Source organism: Ornithorhynchus anatinus, unplaced genomic scaffold (assembly GCF_004115215.2).
Source record: "Ornithorhynchus anatinus isolate Pmale09 unplaced genomic scaffold, mOrnAna1.pri.v4 scaffold_264_arrow_ctg1, whole genome shotgun sequence".
Classification (NCBI taxonomy): Eukaryota; Metazoa; Chordata; class Mammalia; order Monotremata; family Ornithorhynchidae; genus Ornithorhynchus; species Ornithorhynchus anatinus.
Window position 1 is genome coordinate 1,805,667 of NW_024396743.1, and position 19,263 is coordinate 1,824,929.

The window sequence follows — 19,263 nt, forward strand, 5'->3', positions numbered from 1 at the left end:
AGGAGGAACCTTCCCAGACGACCCCCGCCCGGGTCCACCCTCCCCCCCGCCCTCCCACCCCGGCCGCGGGGCCGCCCGGGACGGACAGCGGGACCGGGGGGCCGCGTACCTCTCTCCGTCCGAAGCCGGAGGCGAAACTCTGCCCGAGCCCTTGGGAACTGTTACCGCGACAGTATGGGCTCCCTCCGCTTGGTCGGCGTCACGTGCTAACGACAGGTGTCTTCACGGCTCTTTTATTTTTTACCTTGTCTCACGTTCGTATGATGTGGCGTTCCGGGTCGTCTGTCGTTTTGGTTTTAGGGGTGGGGGGAGGGGGGCGGCGGGGTTTATAAAAGCTGCTTAGAATAGTTCTATCATGAAGGGCACTTTTCAGATGGTGGGCTGGAAAGGGTTGTTTTATCGAGGCTGAGCGAGAGAAGCGAAAACCTATTTAAAATGAGCCTGTGACTCTATTATGCACATTACGAGAGGCGGAGCCAATAATCAGAAGTCGGGGGTGGGTGGAAGGGCGGGCCGGGGGCGCGGGGGTAGCATGGGGTTCTCGTCGGTACCGAAAAAGTCGCCATCCTGGGGACTGGCAACTGGAAAGGACAGGTTTGGTCTGGGGGTGAGGGGTAGGGGTCGGGGGGGGGAGGGTCTCTCTGTTCTGTTCCCATGGATCCGCCTATGCACATTACCCTCGTTTCATTACTTTTTTCATGTCATTTTTTTTAATCCCAGAAAAGATAAAAAGGAAAAAAAAAACATATCAAACATGCAAAATACTTGAATCCAGCAGGCCAATAATGAAATGTGAACACTTTCTACGTCGAATTATTTACACTTCCAGGTTGGCATCAATACACAGAAACAGGCTCTAGGAAAAAAAAAATATGTCGAAGTTCATATACCGTGCGTATGTGTTTGTGTGGCAGGAATGTGTGTGTGTGTGTGTGCGCGCACTTGGGGGTGGGGGGATGAGTGGTTTTTCTCCCTGATGCAGTATAATGCTTTTTTTTTGTTTTTTTCTTTTTTAGGGGGGTGGGGGGAGGATTGGGTTTTTTTGTTTTTTTCTTTGGTCATTGGTCAAACATTTAATTGTTATTAGCTTCTAACTTTGCACTGAGTGTCCGCAGCCCTTCCCATATAGCTAAATCCCCCTTTACTACGTTCAAAAAAACAAACAAAAAACCCAATGGGACGGGGCCGGCGACAATTCACGTGTAAATGTTTACTCAAGGACTCTTGTTTATTGCGTCGAAATGACAAGCGTGTATCTCTGGAGAATAATATGTGTATATCTACCTTTAGCGGCTTTTTATTGTGGACTAAATAATGCAAGGAAGCGAGATGCCCGGAGTATTGCACCGTTTCTCCACTGGGAACGTGAAAAGTTCCGAGAAGAAGAGGGGAGACAGAGAGAGAGAAGCAAGCAAGCAAGCAGACAGTTATTGGAACTGTGGCCCTAGCGCTCCAACGCCAAGCCCAGCGGCCACCTGGCCTGAACCCGCCCGGACCGACGGGGACGAGCACTTGCGTAGGTTTTGACTGCTTTCGGCGGGGGCCGGAGGTTTCCGGCCCCCACCTGTTTACAGACCTGTTTTTGTTTTATTTCCCCCTGGCTCCCTCTTCCCCTCTCCCTCTCCCCAACCCCCCCCCCCGAACTTTAATGTAAAAAAAATTGAATTTTAAAAAAAGAGAAAAAAAAAAAGGAAAAAAAAGAGACTTCCATCGTCAAAGAAAACCTATTTTCAGAAAGAAGACGTGCTACTTCAGAGCTCTGGGATCGAACAGCGGTGCCGTGGTGGTGTCCTCCTTTCCTCGGCCATCCTCGTGTATCTTTTCTTTTCCTTTGGTTTTCCCTCCCTCCCTCCCGTCCGTCTGTCCGTCCGTGCGGCGGAAGGAAACCTTGTGGTCACTTATCTTGCACATGGTGGAAGAGGTCTCAGGGAAGTGGTTTTCCCGAGGAGCAGCTCACACCATTTTCATGTATTTTTACAACCCAACTCCTAGCACTGAAGATATTATTACAAAAAAAAAATAGAAAAAAAAACCAAAAAAAAACAAAAGTGTAAAAAAAAGACAGAAGAAAATTACCTAATCTAATGTGTAGCAGTTACATATTTACCAAATAATGGACTCAAAAGAAATAGATGTTTGAAGAGTGCTTTATATATGAAAAAATTGCTTTATGTTTTAAAAAAATGATCAATGTTTTGATTGTTTTGAAAGGAAGAAAGACAATGGAATAACATACCCTCAAGTATGTTTTTAAAAAAAAAAATATATGAACATTGTGCTCCCTTGCCTGCCTGCTTGGATCAGGAAACTTGTGCATTACATTGTTTTTTTTTTTTGTTTTAGTTTTTGGGTTCCTTTTTTTTGTTTTTGAAAATTAGCTTTTTAATGGTTTTATCAAAAACAGAGGGTCCTGCAAGATTGCAAATCAACAAAAGCTGGTTTTCTAGAGGATCATGAACTATGCACAAACTGGGTTCAAGACTTTTTTTCTCTCAAGTTTTAGTAGTGTATTTAGCTAAATAACCCTTCCTCAGAGTAACTGCATCTCATTGCCATTACATGCATTATATATATATATTTCCTATATGTACAGATGGATATGTATATCAAATATATATATGGGTGTGTGTGTGTGTGTGCGCGCCCGTGCGCTTAACTACATACAGTTCCTCCATGCTGAAGTTTAGCATTGAGTTGTAGAAAAAAAAAACTCCTGATGTTTTAAAATTGGGGATGGAAGTTTTAAAAAAAAAAAAGTCGGTGTCATTTCTTTGCCTTTATTTTCAATTTAAGATGTCTGTAACTCTGAGATTTAAGAAAAAAAAGTTTGTGGCTTTTAATGTTTTCTCCTCCTAGAATGTGATTGTTAACGAACACTCCCCGAAAGTACGAAGCTTCGTTGAAACTTAATAAATTGCAGTTTTTTTTCTTGGCTGTTCAAATAAACGTGCATTATCTTTTGAAGAAGGACCGCCTGTGGCGGAGCGGGGACGGACCCCACAGCCGGACCTGTTCCCTGCGTACTGTGAGTTGCACTTGGGATTGCGTTTCTGCTTTGTACTCTGCAGCCTGGCAGGAGACCACTGATTCTTTAGCCCCCCGGGGTCCTGATCTCTTTTTTTTTTTTTTTTTTTTAAGGCCCAGGACCTGGAACTTCCTCCAAAATAGGTAGGCGAGGCGTGGGGAAAGCGGGTTTCTTGTGTGTGTGTGTGAGAAGGGAGCCGCTGTGGCCATTGCAAGAGAAGCTGCGTGACTTAGTGACTAGAACCCCCGGCGGTGGGGGAACGGACAGCAGAAGGACCTGGGTTCTAGTCCCGGCTTCTCTACTCGTCTGCTGCGGGACCTCAGGCGGGTCACCTCACTTCTACCCCCTTGCTGAAGCCAGTGCCTGGCACAAAGTGAGCACTTCACAAGTACCGGCTGTCGTTACTGTTTAAACATTTGCTGTTTACAGTGGTGAAGAGGGAAGAGAGCCTCCCCAGGGGCCGGCCAGGCCCCGACCTCCCAGGAGGCAATGTGGCCTTAAAAAAAGAGAGAGAGGGCACAAGTCCCCGCGGCCTCAGCCGGGGCCCCCTTTCTATCCGGCGGGAGAAAAAGTGTGCTTCTAGTGTGTGAAAGAAAGAGCCGCTGTAGCCCGGCCTGCCACGGAGCGGGGTCGGGCCCCTCACTCACCTTGACGTCTGTGGTCCTGCTCAGAGGGAGGGTTCTCTTCTCCCGTAAATGGCGTGCAGCTTACTGATGAGAAATTCTTTATCTTCTCCCTCCTACAGTGGCAGAAACAGCCGGGGATAAGTGAAGGAAGGAAAGGGACAGAGAAAACAAACCAGGACTAGAGAAAGGAGGGAAAGAAATCGGTGAAGTGCGCACTGTGTGCGGAACATGGTCTTAAGCACTTGGGATAGACACGTTACCTACCCACGAGGAACTCACAGTCTAGACGGAGAGAATGAAAGAAAAGAAAAAATGGAAAGGGAGGGAAAGGGTTGCAGAATGAAAAAGAACACCACAAAGAGGACGAGCAAAAAAGGAGAATAAGGGAGGGTTAGAGAAAAGAAGGGTGACAAAGAGGGAACGAATTAAAAAGGTGGGTTAGAAGAGGGGAAGAAGTGATGGGATAGAGAAAGAAAAGATGATTGAAGAGTAAAAAAGGGATAAAGAATGGCTAAGAATAGATGGAAAGAGAAGGGGAGGGAATGAAAGATGGGATAGAGATTGAAGAGTTTAAAAAAGTAGAAAGAAAAAATGAAAGGTAATGAGAAAGAAACAAGGTTAAGAATAGATGGAAGCAGAAAAACCAATAGAGTGGCAAGAAGGAAAAAATGGAAAGAGAAAGAGAGGAAAGTGGAGAGAAAGAAAAGAGTAAAAAGTAGAAAAGGGATAAAGAAAATGAAGAAAAATGGTTACGAGAATAGATGGGAACAGGAAAATCAACAGAACAGAAAGATAGGAAAGAAGGAACGAAAAACTGAAAGAAGAAAGGGAAAGAAAGATGGGATAGAGGAAGAAGATAAAGAAAATGAGAAAAGTTAGGAGAACAGATGGAAACAGAAAAAGCAATAGAATGGAAAGAGGAGACAGGAACATGAAAAAGAGAGAAGGTGAGAGTGAGGAAAATGATGGAAAGAAAAGAGATTGAAGAGTAGAAAGGAAGGGATAAAGAAAACAGGTAATGAGAATAACAGATGGAAAGGGGAAGAAGATAAAGACAGGAACAGGAAAGAGACAAAAAGGGAGAGAATAAGGAGGGGAATGAGGAAAGAATGAGGAAGAATAGAGGGAAAGGAATAGAAAAAAATGGAACGGGGAAGAAGAAATGGTGAAAGGGAGGAAAAAAGAATGAAAGGATGGAAGACAAATACAGAAGAGTAAAACTAAAAAAGAGTTGGAAAGAAAAAAAGTGACGGGATAGGAGGGCGAGAAAAAGAAGGGAAAAAGGAAGGAACGAGAAAGAGAGAGAAGGATCGTGTCTCCTAAACTCTACTGTACTCTGCACCGAGTAGGCACTGGGTCAGAAAACCCCTCCCCCCCACCCGAGGGATGTCACTGACTCACATTGCTGATCTGCTCCTTGAGGCGGCGGATGACTCTGCGCTGCCCCTTCACCACCTGGATGTTGAGGTAGATCAGGGTTCTGAAAGCAAAGACGTGGCGTTCCCCGGTCAGCCGGAGCGGGCCACGGCGGCCCCCAACTCTCACCCCCGCCCGCCCCCCACCCCTTCAGAGGCGCTCACAGCAGCAGGGCGGACATCAAGAAGAGGAAGAAGGTGTTCTCCACCAGGTACCGGTGGATCCAGACGAACCAGGAGATGTTGGGGCTGGCCTCTTCCAGCCGCTCGATCCAGGTCTTGCCGGCCTCGTACATGGTGTCCAGGTGGCGGAAGGGCCCGCACGTGCCGGACGGCCTCACTCTGCAGGGTGGGGGGGAGGGGGCGGCGGTCACTCCCTCGGACCGCCCGCGGGGTAATCCCTCCCCGGACCGGGGGCCCCTCCACGCCGCCCGAGCGGACTCACGACCAGATGGTGTAGGACAGGAAGATGGCGGCGCCCAGGAAGGAGGGAAAGCACAGGAGCGTGATGAAGACGGTGGTCATGTGGGACGCCTGCCAGGGCTTGCTGGGAGCCTGGCAGTTGGCCATGAGGCTGGTCTGCGGGCACAGAGGGTTGCTAGAGCAGGGCTGGGGCGGCAGGAGTCTCGCGGGCCCCCGCGGGCCAGCCAAATCACTCCCACACGCGGGCGCAAAGCCCACCGTGGGAGAATCGATCATTGGTAGTATTGGGCTTCCTGTGTGCAGAGCACTGTATTAAGCGCTTGGAGAGCAAAGGGGGTAGAAAGATTCCCCACCCACAATGGGCTGGAGGGGGAAACGGACATCACTGTAAATTAATGACGGGTAATGACGCGTATGGACCTAAGTGCTTTGGGGCTGAGGGAGGGTGGAATAAAGGGAGCAAATCCCAAGTGTTAGGGTGATGCAGAAGAGAATGGGAGAAGAGGAAATTAAGGGCTTTGGAGGACAGGGTCTGTCTCTCTCCCCCCTCCCACCACACACACTTACTTTCTTGACACAGAAGAGCAGCAGCAGCTTGATGATCTGCACAGCCGGGAGAAGGGGGGAGAACAGGACCCCCAACCTGGAAGCAGTCCACAAGAGACCCTCAGTTCCCGCGTGGAGGGAGCTACCTTTTTTCGTGGTATTTGTTAAGTGCTTCCTACGTGCCAGACACCGAACCCAGTGCTGGGATAGAGCCAAGCTAATTCAGATTGGGCACAGTTCTTATCCCACGTAGGGCTCACTGAGGCTCAGACAAGTGATATGAGCAAAGTCGGGCAAGAGATGCGGAGCTAGGATTAAAACCCAGGTCCTTCTGCCGCCCAGGCTCTAGCCACTAGGCCACGCTGCCGAAGTAGCTGGGAATTAGACTCACGGAAGTTTCCGGCGCCGGACTCCATCTCTGTCTTGGGGCGAGGGAGCCGGGGAGACACCGGCGTCCCACCACGGGCCGAAATCGTAACAACGGGGCGAAGCGGCCGCTAATTGGCTCCTACTCGCAGTGGACGACGCGACGAGGCCCGGGGTTGTCCGTGGGGGACCCAGGAGGGAGAGAGGGAGGAAGGGAAGGCAGGGAGCGCGCCAGCTCACCAGGTCAGCGTCTGCCCGTAGATGAGCTCCAACACGTTCCGGCCGATGTCGAACTCCGGCTTCCGCTTCCCCTCCCGCTTCTCGATGATGAGCCTGCGGCACAAGGAGGGGGTGGCTGCGGCGGGGTGATCTGCGGGGACCGCCGAAACGGGCCAGAGGGCGCGGGGGGACCGGGAAGTGGAGTCCGGAGAGCGGTGGGGCCAGGGGTGGAAGCAGGAGGAGGGTTAAAGGGACGCTGAGCGGCGGTGGAAGAGACGGGGGCATCCTGGGGCAGAAAGCACAGAGACCACCACCTCCGGTCGCCTCACCTGCTGAGTGGGATCTACCTGGATGTTCCCAAAGATGGATGGATGGATTGACGGATCTTTAGCCTGTAAACTCATTGTGGGCAGGGTGTGTGTCTGTTTACTGCTGTATTATACTCTCCCAAGTAATTAGTACAGTGCTCAGCACACAGTAAGTGCTCAATAAATGACTGTGTGTGTTTGTGTATACACGTTGCCTGCACCTGCCGCCACCCTTTTCCTTGAGCTGTGCTGCCAGCTTCTGCCTTCTCAGTCAGTCCATGTTTATTGAGCGCTTACTGTGTTCCGAGCACTGAACTAAGCCCTGGGGAGAGGACAACAGAACACGTTCCCTGCCTTCGATGAGCTTCCTTACAGTCTAGAAGGGCGGTCAGCACTTTGGGGGGTGGGAGGGGCCGCGAGTGAGTGGGCTACCTCCAGACCAGCTCCCCAAACAGGGTGTCCAGCAGGGTGAAGATGAAGTCCGTCACCATGAAGCGGTAGAGCTCCTGCCCCACAAAGGTCTCCCAGCACTGCGACAAGACGTGCAGATTGGGGGCGTCGGGCCCGGGGCGAGGCACCCTGCCCCGCTGGGCCCCCCCACCCCCCGGGCCCCGGCCGTGGGCCCTTACCTGGTCCTGCAGCGCCCTGACTTTGCGGCTCAGCCAGTGAAAGCACAGCAGCCCCAGAATCACCATTTTCAAGATCAGGTTTCTGCCGGGGGCGGAAAACGGGAGAAAGTCAGACGCCTCAGGCTCAGGAGCTGCCCCCGAGGGAGTCGTGGGCTAAGCCCTTCGGTCAGGCTAGCTTGGGCTGGGGATTTGGGAGGCTAGGCAGCCGCTCCTCCCTCGGGGTCGGGCTCGGTTCCCGGCCTCCCTCTCCCGAGCCAGGGCTGGACCACCGGGACCTGAGTTCTGATCCCCAGTCCCCAGCTCCTCCCCACTCGGAGGGCTCGATCCCGCCCCTCTGTACGAAGGGGAGGAAAACCCCCCAGGGGCGGCAGGAACGGTGAGATGGCCTGACCGGTCAGGGAGGGTGAGGGGCACAGGCCGGGAAGAGGGGGGCAGGCCCACCTGCAGATGGCCATGTAGACCTCCAGCCCGGGTGACTCGTGCAGCTCCCAGCTGGTCAGCAGCGTGTAGAGGTAAGGCACCAGCAGGTTGATGAGCCCCACCACGAGGGGAAGCACCAGCAGTTTGGCCTCCTGCTGCCACGTGCTGCTCCCGGGGGCAACAGACATTTCACTCTGTGGGCACGGGGAGGAAGGAGTGGGAGGCGGTCACCGAGCTGGGCAGGGCAACCCCAGATGCCCGGCAAAAGGCAGGGCCAGGGGAGAGGCCCGGCACCGGGGGAGTCGGACGGTGAGGGCCGCAGCCGGGACTGAGGGGTAGGTGGGGAGCCCCGGCCTGCACGGCTGGGAAGAGAAAAGGGGACGGGAATTCCATCCCGCCCTCGGCCCCTGGCCCCTGACCTGGTGCAAGTACTCAGAGAAGTAATAGACAGCGATGGCTAAGCCCACGGCCACGCTCAGGCACAGCACCCACACGAGCGTCACCCTCGCCAGCTGGCACAGCCGCCTCCACCAGCCCACCGGGTGTCGCCTCAGTTGCCAGTCTGCCAACAGCTCCTGCCGAACACAGTGTGTGTGGTGCTCGGGGCCCGGGTCCTTCCAAGAGGGGTCCCCGGCGCCGTACCCCGGGCCTTCCCGGAGAAAAGAGCAGGGCGGGGGGAGTGGGGGCCGGGCCTTACGCCACCCACCTTCAGCTGGGTGCGGAGGTTGTCCTGCTGCAGCCGGATGCCGCGCCAGTCGGTCACCTTGTAGTCCCAAGAGCAGAAGACGGTGACGGCGTGGGCCCCCAGGGTGCGGCCCACCCTGTAGCTCTCCCCGAAGGAGTGGGACATGCTGGTGGGGGGGATGGGGGGGGGAGAACGAGAGGAGAATCCACTGTGTCGGGCGGGGTGCCGGGGTTCCCCGCGGGCGGGACCGGTCGCCCGGGTACCTACCTGTACACCAGGACGATGCAAGTGATGAAGAAAGCGACCCCATTGGTGAGCAGGTAGGCCAGCGGCATGTTGTAGGGCAGGCTGACCTTGCCGGGCAGGCAGTGGCTGGTGTTGGCGGTGGAGGAGCAGGGTTGGTTCAGGGTGAAGTTGCTATAGTAGCCGTAGTACATCACCGTGTGGGTGAAGTAACCCTGGGGGAGTGCAGACAGGTAGGCGTCGGACCCCAGATCCTCTCCCGGCCGTGCCCCCCCGTGTCCCCGCGGCACCGGCCCAGTACTCACAGCCCCGGTGAGGAGCTCCAGACCCGTGAAGGATGAGCTGCGGGTGGATTCTTGGGGTGGGGGGAAGGCGGCCTGTAGGGCCACGATGAAGGTCAGGAAGAAGAAGAGGAGCAGAGCGTTGAAGGTGAGCAGGGTCTTGAGGAACAGGAAGTAGGAGAGCACGCTGGACCCGAACTGGCCGCTGATCTGCTTCAGGGCGTCGTGCCGAGACTGGAGGGCGTGCAGGCCCGACAGGAGCCCGTACCACAGGCTGCGCAGGGCCTGCAAGGGTCCCGCCGGTCAGGCCCGCCGCTCCCTCCTGGGCGTCTCCGCCCGCCCGCCCCAGGCTGCCGGGGGTGTGCCGTGGACGAGCTCCCCGCCCTCCGGGTGCCCCGGTCACCCCAGGTCTGGAGAGGGGATGGTCGGACCGGAGGGACGACGGAGTGGGTGGGGAGGCCGCCGCCTTCCCTGATGAATCCCCAGCGACGCCACCCGTGGCGACCCCTTACTCTTCCCTTACAATTTAGGGGCAAGGGGGCAGGGCAGCAACAGCCTGTGGCTGGAGGGGGGATGTCAAGAGACAGAGCGCTGCCCTGCCCGGGGAGGAGGAAACCAAATGCACGTCCGAGGTGACCCACAGCTGAGGAGGGGTGCGGCGGGAGGCCGGCGGAGGGGAGCGGAGCGAGGAAGGGCGCTGCCTGGGGAGCGGGGGAGAGGCGGGGGTCACCGACATCGTGGAGGCTCAAGTCCCCGGGGATGAGTTTAAAGGAGGCCAAGGAAGGGGGAGGAGGAAGGAGAGAAAGTCTCATATTCGGTTAGGCGGGAAGAGGCGGAGGAGGGGCGGCGTGGGAGGGAGAAACGGCTCATGGGGGTGGGATTCAAAGTTGGGAGGGGACAGAAGGAGAAGGGAAAGGGATGGGAACGGAGGGGTTACCGTGAGGGACAGGGAGCAAGGTGACATATCCCCCGTGCCCCAGAACCTCTCCCTCTCCCCGCCTGAAACAGGCACGCAGTAAATCCCACCGACCGCTTGGTCGGTCCCCTGGCGGGCACGGCCCCACCCTCCTCTCACCGCCAGGAGAGGGGGGCTGGAGAGGGCAAGGCTGCGGGGCCGGAGAGCAGAACGGTCAGGCCCCCGGGCCAGGGGAGGGGACTGCCAGGAAGAAGCGCGAGGGGGTGGAGGGGAGGTTTTCAGTCCTCACTATGATGCAGTGGTATCTGAGGTAACTGCAGCAAGGAAGGAATTCCTGGCAGTGTCGCTCTCTGCTCGGCCTGCCCGTCTGGTCACAGCTTTCCTGCCTGGAGGGAGATAAGGCGTGCGGGAGGGGTCAGGCTCCCCCAGAAGACGGGGATCCCCTGCCCCTCCTGTTCCTCAACTCCTCCCACCGCCCCCAGACCTCTCCAAGCCCAGAGGCCCAAGCGAGTTTCTTGTGGACAAGGGATCGCGTCTAGCCACTCTGCTGTCTTGTCCTTTCCCAAGCACTTAGTCCAGTGCTCTGCACACAGAGTAAGCGCTCAGATGATACTATCAATGGACTGATGGAAGGAGGCGGGGGGACAGAGAGGGGACACTCACCAGAGACGACGCTTCTCGGCCAGTCTCAGGGGCATCGACCGCAGCGTGTGGTACCGCTGGCCCAGCGGCAGGGCCTGCAGTTCCTTCACCAGGAGGCTCTGCTTCTCTGCCAGGGGGAGATGGGCCCATCGAGTCAGGCCCCGATGCCGGGCCCGGCGGGAACTTCCCTGGACCCCTCCCACTTCTGCTAACCCGGTCCGCCCCACCTCCCGCCTCTCTGGGCCGCCTCCGCCGGGTCGGGGACAGGGGCCTGGGACAGCTTTCCCTCGGCTGCCTCCCCGACCCCCCGCCGCGCGTCGCGCCCCGGGACGGTCAGTCCAGGGCGGCTCCCCGAGGACCCCATGCTCACCTTCCTCCTCCTCCCTGGTGGTGGGCTCCAGGTCCAGGTCGTACTGCCGGATGCTGGGGCGGGCGGAGCGCTCTATGTCCCTCAGCGGGGGGCGGGTGTTCCTGCGCCGCAGCTTGACCGTACGGTTGTAGTACTGGGAGATGATGGCCCCTCTGCTGCGCCCTGGGGGACCGGGAGGCTGGCAATGTGGTGGACGCCCATCCCCGGGGGCCTGGGACACCCACCCGCCCCATTCCTGGGACCGACACCCACCCGTACACGGGCTGCCTCCGTTGTCCTGGCAGCACCCTCCGGGCCAGGACTCAGGGCGGTCCCCCTACCCCCATCCCCAGCACAAGAGGCCCAAAAGCCTGCAGAACCCAGAGCCACGACACGCTGCCAGCCCAGCCAGTTTCCCATCGTGGACACCGGCCAGGCTGGGCAGGCCAGGAAGGGGAGAGGAGGTCGGCAGCCCCCCGCCAGCGGGGTGTGGGGCCCCCGGGGCGCACTGACCGATGGTGCGACTGGGCATGCTGGCCAGGATCTTCAGCGTGGCCGACGAGTACTCCGGCGGGCCGGGGCCTTGGCCATTGTCTGTGGACGTGGGAAAAAGGGAGAGGGAGGGAGGTTCGCGGCGGGGCCGGCTCCGCTGCCCCAACCTCCGGGGCCGGAGGCCAGTCTGGGGAGAGGCCATTTCTCAGCACGGACCCCACATGCAGGGCCCAATCTCAGGGCGTCACACACAACCGGGCACCTGCTCCTGAGGCCGGAGTTCGGGGTGATGACCCGGGCCCACCCGCCCACTCCACCAGGGCAGTGGGGTGACCCCATGGCCAGAAGCTCTAGGAACTTGCGGGTCCTCTCACCTGGGTCCCCGAGGAGCCTCTGCTGCAGCTCCAGGGCCTCGGCCTGCTGGCTCTGCTCCTCGATCAGCTGGTGGAAGGAGCTCTGCAAACCGCTCTCGTCAGAGGGGCTGGGGTCCTGGCTGTGGGAGGGACACACTGACCCTCAGGTTCAGCTCCGGGGACTCCCTCGGCAACCCCCCAAACTAAAAACCGGCAGGCTGCCCCTCATCCCTCCTCCTTCCACGGGAGGGGCCCGTGCTCCACAACCGCGCCTCCCCCTGGGGAGCAGACTGCCCCTGCGGCCCCCCGACCACGTTCACTCCCGTTACCTGGGGTCCCACTCGGACTCCTGGATGTTGAGGACAAAGGAGGGCGAACAGGCCATGTCGGGACCTTCTGCGGCGGCTCTCTCATCAGTAGCTTGACTGAGGAGAGATGGGAAAACTGAGCGGCTTCTGGGCCCGCCCAGCGGCCCTACCTCTGGAGACGGCGGCGGGCCCACCCCGTGCCAGGCGGAGCGCCGGGCGGGCTCCCGCCTCCTCCCTCATCAGCTGGGCACCCGGCCCGGTGAGTTTCCCACGGTGGTGCCCCGGGGGGAATCCCAGGAATCCGGGTAGGGCCGGCTCACGGGGGTCTGTCTCTACCCATCCCCTGGGGCAGCTGTCAGGGCAGCTGAGGTCCAGCTAGCCAGTGATGCAATTCAGGTCCAGTAGAGAGCGGGGGAGTAGCGGTTTAGTTTGAAGACCGCTGGGTTCCCAGCCCCCTGTGGATGTCTTCTGGGCGGCCAGCTCTGGGGACGGGGGAAGGGCGAGGTCCCTTTTTCCCTAGCCTCAATAGGAGGCATGAAGGAGGCGGGGGATTCTCGACCGGGGGCACCCCCCCACACACACCCCCAGGTCACTTCCCTGGGGGAAACAGGAAGGGCACAACAGTTGGGAGGCCAGGCCTACCTAACTCAGCACCGCCCCGACTCCACAGTACTTCCTGTCTCAGGAAACCTCACCCCAACAGCCCCGGGCCCTCCACCCTGAAGGAGAGATGGACACGGGCTGTGTGGGTTGAGGGACACAGCCCCGGGCAAGTCTCAGCGGGATCAGGACGACGGTGGCCAAACTGCCGCAGCTCTCCCTCCCCGCCACTTGTGGTCCTCCCTGATGTGGGGGCCAGGGGGGCCGAGGGATGCCTAACGGGGCGCCCAAGGAAGTCACAGGGTGGCCCCGGCCTAGCCCACGACCCCAGGCTCAGGCCGGCTGACCCTGTCGGAGCGGGGGTCCGCCCCGGCCCCGAGTTCTGGCCCCCCTCCCCCACGGCCGCCTCCTCGGGCCCCAACAGGCCGCTCTTTGTCCCTGCCGTGTGGGCAGCGCCCAGAGTGGCCGCTCTGTCCTTGCCCAAGGACCCACTGGCCGCCTCCACCCCGGGGGCTCTCTGGGCCTCGAGCGGGGGGGCACAAGGCCCTTGCCCACCCCATCCTGCACCCCCCCCACCCGGCTGGGGAGGGCCCCTGCCCGGCCAGCGAGGGATGAGCGACCAGTGCGGGCCCCCTCTGACGGGACTGGGAGAAATGGAGGACCCCTCCCCATCCCTCCATCCCCCCCCCACCACCAGCACGTGGAGGTCTGGAGCCTGCGTAGGTGCAGCAGTCCCTCTCTTGGCCTAGCGCTTTCCCCATCCTTCCCCCCTCCAACACAAAAACACACACATGCACACCCACGCCGGGGATTCACCAAAAAGTGAGCAGTCCGGCAACCGTCCCACTGCCACCTCCGGCCTCCTGGCCTCGTTTCCCACGCCCCTACCGCCTGCCGCCCGGGCAGGACCCTACCTCCTCTGTAGGGGCTGCAAGGCCTCGCCCGCTGCCCCCCACGGGCGGGGAGGAGAGGAAAGGGGGAGAGGAGAGAACCCCCACACACACCCTCCCAACGTCCAACTAAGGGATGGGGGGATTCATTCGATCGTATTTACGGGGCGCTTACTGCGGGTGGAGCGCTGTACTGAGCGCTGGGGAAGAGAAGAGTGGCACAGTACAGTCCGAAAGTAGAGGGGCAGCTTCGGCCCTTCTTCGGCTAAAACCAAGGCAAGCCGGGGTGTCCGAGGTGCAGAGCCCCCCTCTCCTCCACCTCTGCCATTGCTAATTCACCCCCCCAAGTTGCCCAGACTGACCCGGCCCTGTCCCGGCCCTTCCAAGCCCTCCCTTCTCCCCCCGGCGGCCCGAGGTTCGGGCCAGACCCTCCCCCCGCCCGCAGCTCTTTTGTTCTACAGCTAAATAACAGTAACAATGTTGGTAATCGTCAGGCGCTTACTATGTCCCGAGCACTGTCCTAAGCGCCGGGGTGGATACGGCGTAATCAGGTTGTCGCACGTGGGGCTCGCGGTCTCGGCCCCCATTTTCCAGGTGAGGGCACTGAGGCCCTGAGAAGCGACGTGAAGTCACACGGCTGAGAAGGGGCGGGGGCGGGATGAGAGCCCACGACCTCTGACTCCTAAACCCGGGCTCTTTCCTTCAACAAAAGACCTCCACGCAGCTCCTTCCCAAAACGTGCGTGCAAGCACACACGACACACCCGCCCTCTCCCACCCAGCTCCGGGGGGAGTCCGAATCCAGTTGCCCTCCTCCCTGGCCTGGTGGCCAGGCCCCTCCTCCTCCACCTCCTCTTCCTCCTCCACCTCCTCCTCCTCCTCTTCCTCCTCCTCCTCTTCCTCTTCCTCCTCCTCCACCTCCTCCTGCCCCACCACCCACCTGCTTCCCGACCTTGAGGGTGGGCCCACTGTCCGAGGGGTCGCCCCAGGACCTGACCCTCCGCTCTTCCGCTTCCTTGCCAGCCAGGTGGGACAGGGCGGGGCCCGGAGGGGCCGCCCTCACCTGCCGTCCCAGGGCATGCCGGGAGACGTAGTCCACGGGCTACCCACTGGACACCCCCCCTTCATTCATTCATTCGATCCTATTTATTGAGCGCTTACTCTCCCAGAGTCGGCCAGGACTTTGGACACTGAGCGTCAGCTTCAATCAGGCCCAACGTAGTTGAGAAGCAGCGTGGCTCAGTGGAAAGAGCCCGCGGTTGGGGGGCAGAGGTCGTGGGTTCTAATCCCGACTCCGCCACTTGTCTGCTGTGTGGCCGTGGGCAAGTCACTTCACTTCTCTGGACCTCAGTGACCTCATCTGGAGAAATGGGGGTTAAAAAATGTGAGCGCCCACGGGGGACAATCTGATGACCCTGTATCTATGCCAGCGCTTAGAACACTGCTCTGCACATAGTAAGCAATTAACAAATACCATAATTATTATTATTATTATTATTAACTCCTAGCACCCCGCTGCCCCCAAGGGTTCTCCCAGCTCTCCTGGCATCCCCAGAGCTGGCAGGCTCCGGCCCGGCACACTGCTTCCCGAGGACCGGGAATCCCGCCCCCGAGGCCAAGAAATCCAGTTTGGCTGAGCAATCCTGCGTGGGAATGGATGGAGAGATCGCCCCACCTCAACCGATCAATCTGTGACACTTACTGAGAGCTTACCGGGTGCACTGAGCACTTTCTGTGTGCAGAGCACCGTAATCAGTAATTGGTATCTATTCAGCTCTGTGTGCAGGGCACTGTAAGCAAATAATCAATGGTGTTTTTTGAGCACTTTCTCTATGCAGCACACTGTCATCGATCAATGGTGTTTACCGAGCACTCTGGGTGCAGAGCACCGTAAACAGTGGTATTTACTGAGCGCTTACTGTGTGCAGAGCACTGCTTTAAGCGCTTGGAAGAGCCCAATACGACAGCGTCGGTAGATGTGTTCTCTGCCCACCAGGAGCTACTAAGCCCTGCCAGGGAAAAAAGGAGGGGCCCAAGCACTAGAACCCTTTCCTTCACCCACTAGTCACCCTTCACACCCCCTCCGCCAGGTCACCAGGCCACCTGGCCCAGCTGCCCACCCTGGCCACGATCTTCCCTCCTCCCCACTGGAGACTCCTCGACTTTTCCATTCCCCCAGAAACCTTCCCAACAGATCGGTCAATCGATCGACGTCCTCTGAGAGGCAGCGGGACTGATGGAAAGAGCAGGGGACCGGGAGGCGGGAGACGTGGGTTCTAATCCGGGCTCCGTCCCTTACCCGCCGGGGGAACCTTGAGCATGTCACTTCGCTTCTCAGTTCTTCAGTCTCCTCATCTGAAAAAATGAGGATAAAACGCTAGTTCTCCCTCCCTGTCGGACCGCGAGCCCCATGTGGGGACGGGGATCGTGTCTGATCTGATTATCTCAGAACTATCTAGTCAGTCGTACTTATTGAGCGCTTACTGTGTGCAGAGCACTGAGCTAAGCACTTGGGAAAGGACAATACAGACACATTCCCTGCCCACACGAGTTTACAGCTTAAAGTCTACAGTCTATCCCGGCGCTTAGCGCAATGCCTGGCAGAAGCAGCAGGGCATAGTGGATAGAGCATGGTCCTGGGAGTCAGAAGGTGATGGGTTCTAATCTCGGCTCCACCACTTGTCTGCTGTGGGGACCTCGGGCAAGTCACTCCACTTCTCTGGGCCTCAGTTCCCTCATCTGGAAAATGGGGATTGAGACCGTGAGCCCCATGTGGGACAGGGATTGTAACCAACCTGATTTGCTTGTATCCACCCCAGTGCTTAGTACAGTGCCTGGCACATAGTAAGTGCTTAACAAATACCATTAGTATTATTATAATTATTACTATTATTATTATCATATTATTATTATCATGATTATTTATTGGGTATCTAAAGGCCATCCCTGATTAAGCCCTCATTTCCTGTTTTCCCACTCCCTTCTGCACCACCCTGATTTGCTCCCTTTTACTCACTCCTCCCTCAGCCCCACAGCACTTAGGTCCATATCCATCATTTATTTACTTACAATAATGTCTGCCTCTCCCCTCAAGACTGAGTTCAGTGTGGGCAGGAAACATGTCTTCCAATTCTGTTGTATTGAACCCTCCCAAACACTTAGTAGAGTGCCCTGCACAGAGAAATCACTCAATAAATATGATTGACTGATTGCCCACTGAGAGTCAGTTGCTAGGAAATTACAACAGAGGCCAAGCTCGCATTTGCTGCCCAAAACAACGAGTTTACAATCTAATCCAGAGAGCCGTGGGACAAGATGGAGGGATGGGGGCTTCCATCTTAACGTCCAAATTTTAGTCCCAGCTCCAAGTCACTGACCCTCTCATAACAACACCCGCCTCTCCCTTCTTCACAGGGATGTTGTTCATTCGATCATTCATTCATTCAATCATATTTATTGAGCACTTACTGTGTGCAGAGCACTGTACTAAGCACTTGGACGAGTCCAATAAATGGAAACATTCCCTGCCCGCAACGAGCTTACAGTCATGAGGGCAAAATGATATGAGTGACCGATCAGTCGATCCATCGGTATTTAGTGAGTGCTTACTGTGTACAATACTACAGAATTGGGAGGCACATTCTGATAATAATACCTGCCTCTCCCTACTTTATAGGGATATTGTGAGGAGAAAATGAGATGAGTAACTAATCAATTAATCCTAGTATTTACTGAGTGCTCACTATATACACTACTATAGAGTTGGTGAGGCACGCTTCCCCGGTCCTTTTTGCAAGGGTGTGGGAGCAACTTCCTGGCAGGGAGAAGATCCCCTGCCTTGACTCCTCAGACGGTCTGAGTCTCCCTGGGGGCAGGGGTTGGGGGTCCAGCCTGCTCTTTGACCCCTGAACCGCCCCCGACTCCCTCCCCCAATTCAGCTTCCTTTCCAGAAATCAACTGTTGCCGCCCACAACTTCCTGGGGCTCGGCCCGACCTCCTTTGAGCGGCACCTGACCTTTGGACATTTGATATTCACCATGCCCCCCAACCCCACAGCACTTATATACATATCTTTAAATGATATATTATGAATGATTTATTCATATTCACGTCTGTCTCCCCCTTTAGACTGTAAGCCAATTATGGGCAGGAAATGTGTCTTCCAATTCTGTTGTATCGTACCCTCCCAAATGCCCACAACAGTGCACGTAGTAAGCGCTCGATAAATACGACTGATTGCTTGATTGATGGGCACGTTCTCTGCCCATCTCCCTACTTTACAGAGATATTGTGAGGATAAAATGAGATAAGTAACTAATCGGTGATATTTCCTGAGTGCTTACCACAGGCGATACTACAGAGTTGGTGGTCACGTTCCCCGCCCTCAAGGAGTTTACAGTCTAGAGCGGAAAGGGAAACAGCTTGGGGAAAATTAAAGCGTGACACGAATCAATCAATGGTATTTATTGAGCACTTATTCTGTGCAGAGCACTTGACCAAGTGTTTGAATAATAATACCATGATTTTATATGGAGCTTCTCTTTTCAAAGCGCCGTCAAATTACTTGCGACGGCTTTGTCCTCAGAGCATCCTTGCGAGGTAGGGAAAGGCGGTCATTATTCCCCATTTTGTGATGGGCACGTACAGCGCTTGGCACGTAGTAAGCGCCGAGCAAATACCTCAATTATTATTCAGTGGGCATGGCGCAATCAGTCCATACGTCTTTGAGGGCCTATTGTGCGCGGAGCACTGTTCTAAGTGCTGGAAGACTGTGATAGGGTTAGTAGACTTGATAAATGCAGCTCTCCTGCAAGGGCCCCTCTGGGCCTGGTGGTGGCTGAGATAAGGGTATCTCTACCCCCTGCACTGCACTACCCCACCACCCGGCCCCTGCTGTCCCACCAGCCTCGGGGGAGCGCGCTCGCTCTCTGACTGGGCCAGGGATCTTCAGCTCACTTGGTGCCCAGACATCGAGGGCTTCTGGGAAGACCTGCGACGCTCTACGGGTTTTGCGGCCTCTACACCCCAGTGCCGCTCAAAGTGGGCTGGGCCTGAGCCCCAGGAAGTTGTGGGTGGCAACAGGTGATTTCTGGAAAGGAGGCCGAGCTGGGTGTCGGCGGGGGAGGAGCGAGGGGCAGTTCAGGGGTCAAAGAGCAAACCGAAAGCCGACCCCCAGGGAGAATCAGGCTGTCCGAGGAGTCGAGGCAGGGGGCCGCCACCTCGCCAGGGAGTTGCCCCCCTACGCTTGCGAAAACGATGTGGGAGGCATGCAGAATTAACCTCTTCCTGTTTGCAGCCAGCCAGACCCACGCCTGCCCCCTGCCCCCTCCCCCCCGGATTCTCCCAGGAGAACGCCAGGCTGGCAAACATACCTGCCCTTCTGCCTTGTCTGTGTCCAGGCTGGGAACAGGGGGGCAGGCCCCCGCAGCTGGGCAGGAGGAAGTCAGAGCGAGGCTGGGGCACCTCCTCGCTCTTCTATCTGTGGCACCTCCACCGACTCACTGCAAAGGAAATACGGGTGGGGAAGG

The 19,263-nt window shown here is 57.1% G+C and overlaps 1 protein-coding gene and 1 long non-coding RNA gene across 5 annotated transcripts; one reads left to right on the top strand and one right to left on the bottom strand.

Annotated features, from left to right (window-relative positions):
* Positions 1–691: 691 nt before the first annotated feature.
* On the bottom strand, positions 692–19,248 carry TMC6 (transmembrane channel like 6). Of its 4 annotated transcripts, none has more exons than XM_039911036.1 (21): positions 19,108–19,248; positions 12,268–12,363; positions 11,960–12,078; positions 11,607–11,687; positions 11,115–11,276; positions 10,766–10,871; positions 10,392–10,488; positions 9,211–9,471; positions 8,930–9,120; positions 8,684–8,828; positions 8,397–8,552; positions 7,999–8,171; positions 7,558–7,639; positions 7,361–7,458; positions 6,642–6,734; positions 6,057–6,132; positions 5,512–5,645; positions 5,232–5,408; positions 5,053–5,131; positions 3,673–3,764; positions 692–856 (listed from the first exon to the last, which is right to left on the bottom strand). In XM_039911036.1, exons 2-20 carry the CDS (start codon positions 12,321–12,323, stop codon positions 3,693–3,695), a joined length of 2,358 nt encoding a protein of 785 aa, XP_039766970.1. In that variant the 5' UTR covers positions 12,324–12,363; positions 19,108–19,248; the 3' UTR covers positions 692–856; positions 3,673–3,692. The 4 variants fall into 4 exon arrangements, with proteins under 4 accessions (XP_039766970.1, XP_028912657.1, XP_028912661.1 ...); XM_029056824.1 differs by lacking the exon at positions 19,108–19,248 and adding an exon at positions 16,035–16,070; XM_029056828.1 differs by lacking the exon at positions 19,108–19,248 and adding an exon at positions 14,676–14,776.
* On the top strand, positions 855–3,855 carry LOC114808833. The gene is made up of 3 exons (XR_003756601.1): positions 855–3,025; positions 3,139–3,168; positions 3,771–3,855. It is a non-coding gene; the product is annotated as an uncharacterized LOC114808833 (long non-coding RNA).
* Positions 19,249–19,263: the final 15 nt, after the last annotated feature.

Bases quoted from the DNA above. Each gene is read 5' to 3' on its own strand.
- TMC6 (XM_039911036.1), bottom strand. From the start codon at position 12,323: ATGGCCTGTTCGCCCTCCTTTGTCCTCAACATCCAGGAGTCCGAGTGG. The intron at 7,459-7,557 runs GTAAGGGCCCAC...GTCTTGTCGCAG, and splicing joins TCAGGGCGCTGCAGGACCAG to TGCTGGGAGACCTTTGTGGG. The intron at 5,409-5,511 runs GTGAGTCCGCTC...CCCACCCTGCAG, and splicing joins CTGTCCTACACCATCTGGTC to AGTGAGGCCGTCCGGCACGT.